General features: G+C 38.1%; 1 protein-coding gene across 1 annotated transcript; it reads left to right on the forward strand.

Annotated features, from left to right (window-relative positions):
• The first annotated feature begins 4,475 nt into the window (after window positions 1-4,475).
• On the forward strand, window positions 4,476-7,297 carry lrrc51 (leucine rich repeat containing 51). The gene is made up of 4 exons (XM_020936687.1): window positions 4,476-4,527; window positions 5,362-5,567; window positions 5,991-6,139; window positions 7,177-7,297. The coding sequence occupies exons 1-4, from the start codon at window positions 4,476-4,478 to the stop codon at window positions 7,295-7,297; spliced, it is 528 nt and encodes a 175-aa protein (XP_020792346.1).
• Window positions 7,298-12,995: the final 5,698 nt, after the last annotated feature.

Genomic DNA, 12,995 nt, shown 5'->3' on the forward strand with positions numbered 1-12,995 from the left:
ATTATCTATGTTATAATGCTCTTTCCTCATCATCTTGTGATGTTATGTGGCAATACACAAAGTGCTCCACAGCTTTTTTAAACTCCATACACCTTCACTTGAATCATTTGAATGATTTCAGCTCTCAAATTGCCCATCTTTACTGAAAAAAAGGTAAAATCTAATTGTTAACTTGAAAACTACCAATTGATGACATCACAAGATGGAACAGAGCATTTTGATCTTAGAAATTGTAGACTGACAAATAATAAAGGATTACTCAATCATATGTGACTGAAACAAAACACAACTTTAAGTATGTTTATGATGAGCTAAAAAGATTATAACATGGCTTAAAGCGGACAAGAGTCTTTTTTTTTGTACATAATAGGACATTTAAACTTCTTGTATAGGACACAAACACGTTTTTTTTGTTTTGTTTTTTTCTCAGTATCTGGACAGCATATACTGCAACTGCACAGGCACTGATTAATGCTTGTCTGCAGACGCTGGGGTTTTGGTAGTAAGGATTCAGATCAGAGACGGTCCAACTGCATTACACTGAACGACTGTAATGCAGAGACTCATTAGAGGCTCATTTTGCTTTCTGATTGGATTATCATATAGGGAACCAAAACACCAAATTATAACAAAGAATTTGGACATCTGCTGGTAGAGGGCCTGTCATTTTCTTGTCTCTGTGGAAATGTTAGTGCTTAGCCAAGAATTTTACACTACTAGAATATGGTCTTAATGTTCTCTTTAGTCATGGAGATAAAGACTGAGTGAAATCAGGCACAGTTATAGGTCATAACGTGGAACACAAACAGGTAGTGGACCCCTTCCAGGAAAGCTACACAGTGCTCATTTAACTTCAAGGGAAAAACATCTCATAGTAATAAAGGGCCACTCAACAAAACATGTGTTCATAACCACAATTTTTTGTATTTATTGTGTGCGGCTTAAATATCAATATATTAACAATCTGGAATTTGCAATGAAAAGCAAATTCCTCTATTAAAGGGACAGTTCAGAATTTCTGACCTGATTTCCTAGATAGCCAGAGTGTTGGAGACGTGTGGAGACACTTTTTTAAATATTCCATCCAGTCCTTGTATTTGCAGAGGTCGCTAGTGCTAGGCTAGTGCATGCCAATGGTCATAGTTAGCCTGCCACTAAAAATCATTTTACCCACTCCACAAAGCACCCAAAGCAAATCTATTATTACACCAGACTGTCCATGTGAATGTTTGTGTTGATAGAATAATTTTGGAAGTAAAACCAACCTTGCATTTGAAGGATTTATGTCTGAGCAGCAGCAGCGAGTTGTATTTCCTAATAGAAAGCTTGGCAGTGGCGGAGTGATATATGAGAAAATAGTCCCTCAACATGCGACAAATCATGTAATGCAAGCTTAGTTTTATTTCAAACATTGTTTTATCAACACAGACCTTTACATCGACAGTCTGGCATAATAATAGATTTGGTTGCGGTGTTTTGTGGAGTGGGTAAGACTGTTTTTAGTGGCAGGCTAACTATGGCCATTGACATGCGCTAGCCTAGCACCATCAACCTCTACAAATACAAGGACTGGATGGAATATTTTAAAAAAGTGTCTCCACACGCAACACTCTGGCTCACTAGGAAATGAGGCCCTATGTCCGAAATTCTGAACTGTCCCTTTAACAGGAATAGAGGAAGTCCAGGCACTCTAAAACACAAGAGCAGGTTTGTGTTCAAATTACAATAAGTAAGTAAGAGTAAGGTGTATCTTGGTATCAACGATTTACATAACTTTCTAATTACTACAGTTTAATTTGTTTTGAATAAAGCCTGGACAAAGATCTTTTAAGTTCAGTGTCCTTATTATAAAGTGCTACCATCAAGTTCATATCTAACTTTGCCAAAGTATTTCATAACATTGGACTTGTCTGTGATACCCAGATTTCCATTGAGATATTCAGCAGTGGTAAAATAGTCTTCTGCTGGAGAAGGTTAAAGGCCACTGCTTGGAGCTGTCACACAGAGGTCATGATGTCGCAATATCTTTTCTGCTACAAGATCTCAGAAAGGGAGTACCATGGGGCTCCAGAAACAAGCAAATCATATTATTCATAGCAAGCAGTCCATACAGTGTAATAGAGAAGTGTACGAAATCCAGAAGAGGAAAGAAAGGAATGAAAATAAAGTATGCCGATTTTGTACTTAAGTAAAACATACACATGAAGAATACTACTACATCTTACATTTTGGATCATGCTTTATTCAGTGAGCTCAGTGCTGTTATGTGTGTTTGTAGAAATGGGCAGAGAAAGTACTCTGAATTATACTTAATTACAAGTACAAGAACATGTTTAAAAGTATACTTAAACAGAAATGTACTTCAAAGTTGTAATTAGTTATTCACCATCCCTACCAAAATATTATGTCCTTCCAGTGAATTGTGTGAAAGGGTGAACTCTGGTGCTCTTTATGTTCTGAAACACACAAATAAAGCAGGCTTACAGAGTTATATAGACTTTTTAATATTCACAGACCTGAGTGATGGTGATTAAAAACTTCATGAAAAGGATTGTGTTTGATAAAAGTACAGAGATAACTAACAGTGTATCTGTCTGCTCACTCTCACAGAAGAATCTGAAGCTAAATAATTCTGTCAGTTGTCCTTGGAGGTCGGATTTTCTGAGTTCCGACTTGTAAATTTAGACTGAACACCCATCCATCTAGGAATCCCTACTTGGAAACAGGGGCAGAGCTGGACATTTTGGTTGCAGGAGCTATGGGGGTGCACATTTAATATATGAGTGTGCACCCCCCCCACCCTGTCTTCACTCTTTAAACAAATGTAAATGTACTTAGACCCTGTAGTGATCTATAAAACCTATTATGGAATCATAGTTTTGTTATAGTTTCATTTTGAGCATTGTATTTACCATTTGAATTTTTTTTGTTGAGATTGAATGGCAAAAATATGTGAGGGGGCTGATGGAGGGCATTGGCCATTCTATTAGAAGCTAGTGCCCAATCAAGCCCAACTTACCAGTGCACTATGCGACTTTTTCCTCTGCCTGGAATGTTCCCCGTATGACATTAGCTCTACCTTACATTTATTAAATAACCAGTGGGTTTTTTTGTTGTTGTTGTTGTTTTTTTAGCTCAAAATATCTAAAAAAAAAAAAAAAAAGGGGCATTCTGACTGTGAGCGGGAGATGCGTCTCTGCTGGTCTGCAACTTGGTCAGGTTTGGTCTCCATGAAGATATAAAGGCTCATGGTAAATAGTAAATGGTCACATTTTTTATAGCGCTTTTCCACTTTCAAGGTGGTCAAAGTGCTTTGCAACAAGGAACCATTTACAAACACAGTCACACACCAGTGTATGCAGACACTGAGGGCAAGGTGGGTTAAGCGTCTTGCCCAAGGACACAACAACAGCATTCATCTCTGGGAGCTGGGATCACACCAGCCAGCCTGTGGATCAGTGGATCTGACCGCTCAGCCCATGATGTTTATGCCGAGTGTTACAGTGTGTTCGATTATCCATCCAACTCAGAGGTCCAAGAACGCAGCCTAGTGACACGCACTGACACCTCCTTCTCAACGTAAGGTGCAACTCAGAACTCAGACGAGCTCGGAGGAGAGCGAGCAAGGATTCTGAGACAGAATCCAAAATGGCTGCGTCCACTTGTCACTTGTAATATGACGTGTTTTCATTGTGTTTGGACGCTTTGGCGGTTTAAATGACAATTTCAGTCACTCATATTACTGCAATACCTTACTGCGTCTGTATCACTGCTTATGGGTACGGTAGTCAGTGTCGCCCATGTTTTTAGCCCATTTCCTGCAAACTAACGTGCCAAAATGATCTACTATCACGCGATACCAACACTTTCACTTCACTGTTATACTGAATTATACTAGTTATACTGAATTCTTCCTCAGGGTTGTGTAGTTGAAGCACAGACTTATTTTGGAGCGCCTGGTACTCGGCCAATGCTCAGACAACAACAGCTTTCCGGTTGGCGTCCACGTTTTTCTCCGAGTTGGACACACGAAACATAATAAAACGGTTGAAGCGTAGACGTGACGTTGTATCCGAGATGCGAGTATGAGACGGATGAATAAACAAACATAGCATTAATACCACACTGTGAAACATTCCAGGCAAAGCAAGAACATCTCTGTGGAGAAAAGCATTTGTTGGACCCTCCACTAGAAAAGTTACACAATGTGCTTTTAAGTTGTCATTTTTGGATGATTTGAACAGTTGTTTTTATTACTGGTTCTAAGTCGCAATGTCATCGCCATGGTAACTGTAATGCAAGACAGTTTGAATTGAATCAGAAATTGTTATTCAAAACTGTATTAAAGTTTTGTTGTTGTTTTTTTTGCCTTTATTGGTATTCATTATGTATGGGATAACATAATATTAGCTATACACAAAATATTCTACTGTTTTAGTGTTATTATTCAAAACACATTGTTTTTCTGAAGAAACATGTATGGCCCTCCAGTAGATCTGTCTTTCAAAAACCTCTCCACCGTGACAGGTAATGAGAAATAACTTAAATACAGTAGATTTAGCTCAAAATAAGGAGCAGGGACTAATGTGATGTTTTCCTTTCTGGTTTATCTTTGTTACGAGTTTGTGCATGGTTTCGTTCTGAGTTTATTTACACCTCTTTCAGTTCAAAATTAGCATTGATTTAGTCCAACCTTGTCCTTGTTTTGACCATAGCTCTCCTGTATTTTTTTGTTTTCATTTTGTTTGGCTAATTTGAATATAACAATGGTTCTTGTACTTTATGAGGTGTTCATGAGTTTCAGATTCCTGTTAATTTAATAATAATATTTTGAGGACTCCACATATCAGATCTGTTATAATGTTGTTTCCTCATCACAAATACATGGAGTTGTGTTTTGTTTCATTGACACATACTTAACACACAAACCCTGCATGTTTAGGCTGAGTTCTTTTCTCAAACAGAAAACATGCTGTTCCACTTTGTGAGTTATGTGGTAATGCAAGAAGTGCTCTACTGTGTTTTAAACTACACCTTTATTAGAATAATCTGGATGGATTTCAGCCCTGGAATTGCCCATTTCTACTAAACAAAAGGTAAAAGATGGCTGTGGTGACATCACAAGGTGGAACAGAGCATTGTGAGCTTTGGAGATGTAGACAGACTAGTGATAAAGAATTACTCAAACATGTGTGAATGAAACACAACTCCTTTATAGCATTATAATAGCATTATAACATGGCTTATAGCGCACAAGAGTCAATTTTTGATAACATACAACCTTTAATCATTCTGAAACATGGATAAGTTCAAGAATCAACTTTATTTCTGTCTTTATTATTTTTGGGTTCCATGTTGCAGGAGCCATGGCTGAGATTCCTCGGAGCGGTGTGCGTCCTCTGGCCAGCAGCTCCAGTGGGAAGTACCACAGTCGAGTGGTACGTCTCAGTAACAATAGCATCAGTGACCTGACGGGCATTTCCTTCCTCCTGGGGCACCTGCTGTCCAGACCTTCCCAACTGGGCTGGCTCGACCTCTCCTTTAATAAACTGGAGCGCATCGACCCGGTGAGCTGCGGGCACCTCTCTGTGATACAAATAACACACTGCTGTAAATTTGGACAAGGGTTTCATTTTTAAATCCAACATAAAGCTCGAAGACTTTGTTCTACACATATCTCAGTCAGTAGAGTGTTTGTCCACTGATCCAAAGGTTGGTGGTTCGAATCTCACTTTCACTGGCTGAGCGACCAGTACCACTGACCCATAGGTTGGCGGTGCAATTCCAAATTCCATAGATGATTGTTGTTGTTGTGTCCTTGGGCCCATTACTTAACCCACCTCTTTTGATACTATTTTTTCTCAACTCATAATGCAACGTGCCCTTGTAGCAACCACATCCTTTTCTTACCTTGGAGTTTACAATGCTTGTATGTGCTCTTCACTATAGCCTGTGTACCTATAAAGACGAGTGATGTGTTTATGTTGAAGGTTTTGTGTGGGATGCGAGAGCTGCGTGTATTGTATCTCCATGGTAATAGTATCTGGAACCTTTCTGAGGTGGATAAGCTGGGCCAGCTGCCTTACCTCCACACCATCACCTTACATGGGAACGCCATAGAGACTACCAAAGGATACAGGTAACATTATTAATACACTATTGCTCACACTGCAGTTTCAGGGACACATATTAAAGTGGTAACTGATATTCTAATTAGTGATTTTACAGCAGTTGGTAAGTATTATTAAGACTTAAGATTCAAGTTCATACAAAATCATATACTGTTAACGAAAAGATTACTAATAGGATGAAAATAGTTAATGAATGAACTGATACTTTGCAGCTGACATCGTCAATATTCCCTAGGGGTGTGACGCTAACAGTAGGCTCTGCTCTGTCTAAAGCTCGGTGACTTTGATCTGAGCGTTCTTTTAACACAATATGACTAGACAGAGCCGAGTTTAGCCAGAACTACAAAGGAAGAGATGAATTGTGCTGTTGAACAAGTCTCTCACACATAAAATTACTGTCACACCACATCAACAGTTTTTCACCATTCTTACCATTTTTGTTGAAAATCAAACTCCTAAACAGGATCATGAATGCTGGTTATCACAGACTCCTGTAAATGTGTTGTTTAACTCCATTTTGTTATTTTTTTTCTGGAGTTTCTAAAAAACTATTTTGGTAGTTATTGCTTATGTGTGCTTTGTGTCAGCATGATCACTGAACAGGAATGAGGAATACTCCCCCAGCATCATGTCGCTGCCACGTATCAATACTTAAAATATTATACTAATAAAATATTACCTACACAAAAGTTCTTTATAAATACTAACAGAGATACAATTAAGCATGAGCATTATAATACCCTTTGCGGTTAATTAGTGATAGTTCCTAATCTAAAGCCACAAAATTTGATGGAAATGTTTGCTTAGAATGTTTCTCACTGTGTTAAAAAGACAAGCAGATGACACCACCAGGTATTTTTGTGCAGCAAAAACACATGTAATTAAACAAATATTTAAGTTGACTGCCATACTGTGAAACATTAAAGCAAGCAACAACATCTCCATGGAAACAAGCAGGTAGAAGGTGAAGTTCCAACTAGAAAAGTTACATAGTGCATCTTTAATGTTACATAATAAAAGTAATTCAAAATGTATTTGTGTACAGGTGTCACGTAATAGCTGTCCTACCACATCTGAAGACGATGGACTTCAGTGCAGTCACAAAGGAGGAGCGGGTGCTGTCCAAAATAAAGTTTACTGGTGTCATGTGTCATGCCCGACACTGAGAGACACCAAGGACTAAAAGTGTCTCTCCAGTGTGATTTTCTTACGAAATCAGGAGGGTAGAGTTGGCACTAACTTTCAAAATATTATGATTAATCTAGAAGGAACATGTAGAAAGGGAAAGTCAGGAGTTGGACAAGTTTGTACAAAATATCAGTTACAGTAATCCAGTGGTTGCCAATCTTTTTCTCCCAGTAACCTCTTTTTTCACCTCTACGGATAAGCTGGTCATCCTAATGTCCTTCTTCTACCTGATGACGTAAGGTGAAATATAATGACAGAAATGGGTGTAAAATACTTTTTAGACTCAAATAAGATCTGTTGTCTGACTGTTGTACTGGACAGAGAAGACACTAAATAATAAACACATTGTGGTCATTCCAAAGTCATATCTGAAGGTGCAAGAATGCAAATATTCATATCTTGTGATATAGTCTACATGAGGCTTTTGTTATTTATTAATGTTTTGCAGTGACATTAAGTTGAAGATGTGGCATTTGGCACACAGTCAAAAAAAAAAAAAAAAGTTTTCCAAAAACTCAAGAACAAAATACTAAATGGCTTTAAACACCACCTGTGAGTATGAGCAGTCATGGTCCTGTTTAGGTGTGTAATTTTCAACAAAAAAGGTGAAAATTACTAACTGAAAAACTGCTGTCTAAAACCTGTCGCTGTAATTGAATGAGTGTGAGTGTGAGAGTCTTGTTTAACAGCACAAATCAGCTCACCTATTGTAGTTTAAGTTAAATCAGTTCTGCTCAGTTAGCGTTTAAAAAAAAAGGCCAGATCAAAGTCTAATTTGAGTCACAGAGCTTCAGACAGAGCAGAGCCCACAGTTAGCTTCACAGCTCCAGGGAATGTTGCTGCAAAGTATAGACCAAATAACCAACATCTTGAAAGAGTACTGTTACATCAATAAAAATATTACTCCAGTAGATTTATTATGAGACTGACTGAAGTTCAGATAACCATCCATCTGTTTATGTACCTTATTCTATAAAAGTCTGATATGGCATCCACAGTGTTATTCAAAGCCAGTGCTGTATACAGAGATGGCACTGGGTCAGGATGCACAGAGGCACATTGTAAAGTGTCCAGCTGCAAACAGCATGAGCCTCTGCTGCCTCTGTCTGTTCCTATTACACAGGAAATGTGCTCCATAAATCAACACAGGCCTATCCACACTTATTTAGGCTTTGGTGGTGCATTTATGTGTTTTCTCTGAGTTGATGGGGTGAGCATAGAGCTGTGTCAGCACGTACAATGTGTTACATCAAATGACACTGAGAACTGCAATATGGAATACTCTCTCAGGGCATGAGATATATAAACATTATCAGTTTGTTGGTCAGTGTTTATCGAACATTTCACCCAATAAATAGACTAAACTACCACATGTATTTTGTCACATGTGTTTTTATTGCTGAAAAATACCTTGAATTTGTGGATTTCAGCTTCCTGTTTATCCATGGGTTTCAGAATGATGAAAGATTAGAACCACTGCCATAGCCATTTGCAATTTCAAATTTTTAAAGTACAAATATTTCAAAACTCTGATAGTCAGTTTTTTCATATCGCCACGCTCACCTTTTTATTTTATTTTTATTATGATTTTTATTTTGATAATCCCTCTCAAAATTATCTTTGAGGGTGTACAGTGTATGTAAGTATTGATACAGTTGCTAACCTGTAATGTTCCAGATTATGGCTTTGTTTTCAGGAGTTTTTGCTATATTATTTGATCAGTTTTCCAGTTTCATTAAAAACAGCACTCTATTGAAATAATTTTAATTAACAATCGTCAGGGACTTCTTCTTGTTGTAACTTTTAATGAATGCTGTCCTACTCTTTCTCAGCCTAATAAAATGACTCAGCGCATTTAGAGAGAGCCGACTCACTCCAGTAAATCCAAATATTACTGTGTTATCTTGTACCAACAGAATGTCAATATAAAATTGTGTGTTCTTTTTTTTTTTCATCTAAGAACTAACTTTAAACATGCAGATCATTTGGAAACATTTGAAAGGGAAAATGTGTGCACACAAACTAAAACAGGAGGACAGGAGTATAGTTGTGTTGTGTGTCCACTGATCTGTAGGTTGGCAGTGCAATTCCAGCAGCCACAGATGAATGTTGTTATTGTGTCCTTGGACAAGACACTTAATCGGTCTCACCCTCAGTGTAGAGAAGTTTGCCTACAATGTTTCGCAGCATTTCAAAAAAAAGTCAGAAGAATGTCATCAAATTCCGCATTTTTTCATCCAAGAACTAACTTCATACGTACAGTTCTTTCTGGTAGCATTTGAAAGGGAAAATATATTATGCACACAGAGAGAGAGAGAGAGAGAGAGCAAAATAAATAAATAAATAAATAATGGCCCAAATTGGAGCTATTGGTGTCACATGATGGAGTTATTATGAATGGGATTTGGTGTTGGCAGGTCGTGCTGTGCAGCTGGTGACTGAGGCAGCTGGAGCAGACTTCAGCCAATAAACTTTCCTCTTTGCTGTTCTGACAAAGACCCATTGTTTAGGATTTTGTTTCTGACGTTGGTTGACAGGTAGGTAATTTTACCAGAAAATTGCCCAAAAAGTGGACTAGCCATCTGGTCGAGTGGAAAAATGGGCTTTAAATGATCCGCTGGGGTAAGCATCACTCATCAAGTTCACTTTTGAGACAATGTTAGCATATTTTAGACAAGGTTGTGTGTCAGACTTTGCATGCTACTGCCCATATTGTATTGTAAATGTATAGTACTTATAGCAAACTGTGGTATTGTCATTATAGGGAGTATTATACCCTCTGATGCTGTAGACCAAATTATGAGGATTTGAGCAGGCTGTGTCCTCTACAAAGCATTGTCATTTCTCTATTTTATTTTTTTTACCAGAGACTGAATATATAAATGGACATAGCAGACCCACTAGCTGTCATGTTCCAAATAGGAAGTGACCATGAGTGTGTTTCCTGCTCCACTGACTTCAGCTCCAGTTCACTTTGTATTGAAAAATCGTCACTCCTCTCTCCGTAACTGCTGCTGTGAGACTCGTTATTTTGGTCTTAAAATGTTCATATTAACCCACTCTACATGATCCTGGTGTTTTTATTTCACAATTTTATCTGTAAAACTACCTCTATTCCTAATATGCCTCCAAATGCAGTCTATGATCTTTAGGATGGTGTGGATGGAGTAGTCAGCCTCACTTGTTCCTGAATGACTTCTACTATCTGAAAGTGCAGGTTTCTGAGGTATCTCCACTGGATAAGGTCTATTAGTGAGGACAAACTTCTCCACTGATTGGCCATTTTAAGCCTGTGTTAGGAGTACCTAGAGGGAGGTTTATTGTGCATGTTTTAGCCCTTCAGTTGCTTATCAATGAACTCTTGAGTCATTTTGATGAGATACACTTTCAACCACCTGAAATGTAATCTTATGTACATACTATGCAATTTTGCAATGACATCACACTGGGGGTGTTCTACATGCATGTTTATAAGATGGAATGTTCAGCAGTTACCATGGTGACACAGTGCAGACATTAGAAAACAGTCAAAAAGATTCAAGAAAATCAAATGGTTTCAAAGCAAAAGTAAAATTCAATTCTTCCAACTGGACAAAAGTGTTTTTTTGGATGAAGACGATTTAAAAAGCAAGTTTTCAGGAGCTTGTGTTCAATACAAGTGATCATGGTCCTGTTTAAGAGTTTGATTTTCAACAACAAGGTGAGAGTGACTAAATAAAAAAACTGTCAGTGTGTAATCTGTAATTTTACGTGTGAGAGACAGAACAAATCATCTCACCTGTTGTAGTTCCAACTAAGGCAGCTCTATCTGGTTAGACTGTGTTAAAATAAAGATTAAATGAAAGTATAATAAAGCTTCAGACAGAGCAGTGCCTACAGTTAGCATCACACCTCCAGGGAATGTTGATGACATCAGCTGCAAAGTATTATCTGTTGGACTGTTTTATTTTTACATTCAAACACTGTAAAGTCAACAAGGCTGTTTATAGTTTCCTCCTATTGTCACCTTATTTGTTATTTCCCCAGATTGGCATTCTGGTCACACACACATATATTGTCAGGGGAAATTTCAGTTATCCTTTCTTTTCTCTTTGTGAGTGTAATGCCAAAGTGAGGTCGGAGCATGTAGAAGGAGGCCAGCACAGCTCAACCTTTGGAGCCCTGTGGTGCGAGGAGACAGGCGACACACACAAATCCCAGTAATCCTCAACTCCGAACTGGGCTGTGCTGTGTGATTGTAACCGACAGCCCCCCTCCAAGACCCTCCTGCTGTACTCACCTCACTCTATCTCAAACTATAGGTGACATTATCCTTTGTTGTTGTCCAATTAATAAATTAGAGGTGCCTGTAACATGGCCTGTCAGTGTCATCTGCTTGTCTCCATGAAGATGGTTTAAGTAAGTTTATTGCCATACTCCATAAAATTGCTTTGCCTAGAATTTTATGGCAATGACATGTCCACAGAGATGAGTACAGGTGGCAGAAAGCACCCAAAAAGTATTTTAAATTACCTTTAAAATACACCAGTGTGTTCTTGGGTTTCAAATTCTTGTTATTTAGATGTTTTAGAATGATGAAAACATTAGGACTATTGCCATAGAAAATAACAATTGAAATAAAATATTATGTCTTTTGAAAGGAAAAAGTGCTCAAAATAACAATAAAACAGCTCCCTAGGGCGACAGTAGCTCAGTCTGCAGAGTGTTTGTCCACTGATCTGAAGGTTTGTGGTTTGATTCCTGTTCTTGACATAGGCTTCAGTGAGGGAGCAGTCAGAAGCACTGACCCCACAGGTTGGCACAATTCCAGCTCCCACAGATGAATGCTGTTTTTGTGTCTTTGGGCAGGACACTTGCCCCTGCTGTCTGCGTACACTGGTGTATGAATGTGTGTCAAAGCCTTACATCTAGGAACATCTGGTTCCTAAATGTAAGGCTTTGAACGTGCAAAAGCACTATATGAAAATGTGACCATTTACTAAGCAATTGTTAATCACTATGGCAACGCTCCTCATGTTCCATCATTCTGAAACCCACGGATAGATAAAGACTGCAATTATGTGCATCAGCACTATGAGTCAACATTACATACATTTTTTGTGGAGGTATAGGGAAACCATGGAGAACAGGTAAACGACATACAAAAGCCAGGTTTGGTCTAAGAGTCAAAACCCAGGACCTTCCCATTATGAAGCAAGAATCTTAACCACTGTGTTATCATATTATTATTGTAATTGTATGCATTTTTTATTATTGATTATTCATTTTTCAAATGAAAGATAATTATGAAAACACACCATTCTACACATGGATTTTTTTCATCATCATTCAAAAAGACAAATGAGGTATTGTGCTTTGTAATGATGCCACAAGCCTTACCAGTATAATTTTAGACTAGAGAATTGAAACTTTGTAGAGAAAAAAACAACATCCTCAAACTACACCTGGTTTGTTTTTGATGTCCAACAACTTTATAGCTTTGCCAAATATCACAAAAGTTAATTTCGCATGATATGTCAGCTTTACTCTTAGGTCTGGGGGGTTCTAGTCCGAAGAGCCATAAATTGTGTGGTCCGAAGAGGGTTATTTTATGGACCAGATGTGTTGAATAAATCATTCTCCACACACCTAATTAAACACTTACTGCCTCGCCCCGTTCAGCTATTAACATCTGCT

The sequence above is a fragment of the Boleophthalmus pectinirostris genome, unplaced genomic scaffold (assembly GCF_026225935.1).
Source record: "Boleophthalmus pectinirostris isolate CB_2022bp ecotype Guang Dong unplaced genomic scaffold, ASM2622593v1 HiC_scaffold_14, whole genome shotgun sequence".
In the NCBI taxonomy this organism is placed as follows: domain Eukaryota; kingdom Metazoa; phylum Chordata; class Actinopteri; order Gobiiformes; family Gobiidae; genus Boleophthalmus; species Boleophthalmus pectinirostris.

What these genes read in the sequence shown, in the direction of transcription:
- lrrc51 (XM_020936687.1), top strand. Translation starts at nt 4,476, where the DNA reads ATGTATGGCCCTCCAGTAGATCTGTCTTTCAAAAACCTCTCCACCGTG. An exon ending in AACTGGAGCGCATCGACCCG is followed by an intron (nt 5,568 to 5,990) that starts GTGAGCTGCGGG and finishes TTTATGTTGAAG; the next exon opens with GTTTTGTGTGGGATGCGAGA. An exon ending in GAGACTACCAAAGGATACAG is followed by an intron (nt 6,140 to 7,176) that starts GTAACATTATTA and finishes ATTTGTGTACAG; the next exon opens with GTGTCACGTAATAGCTGTCC.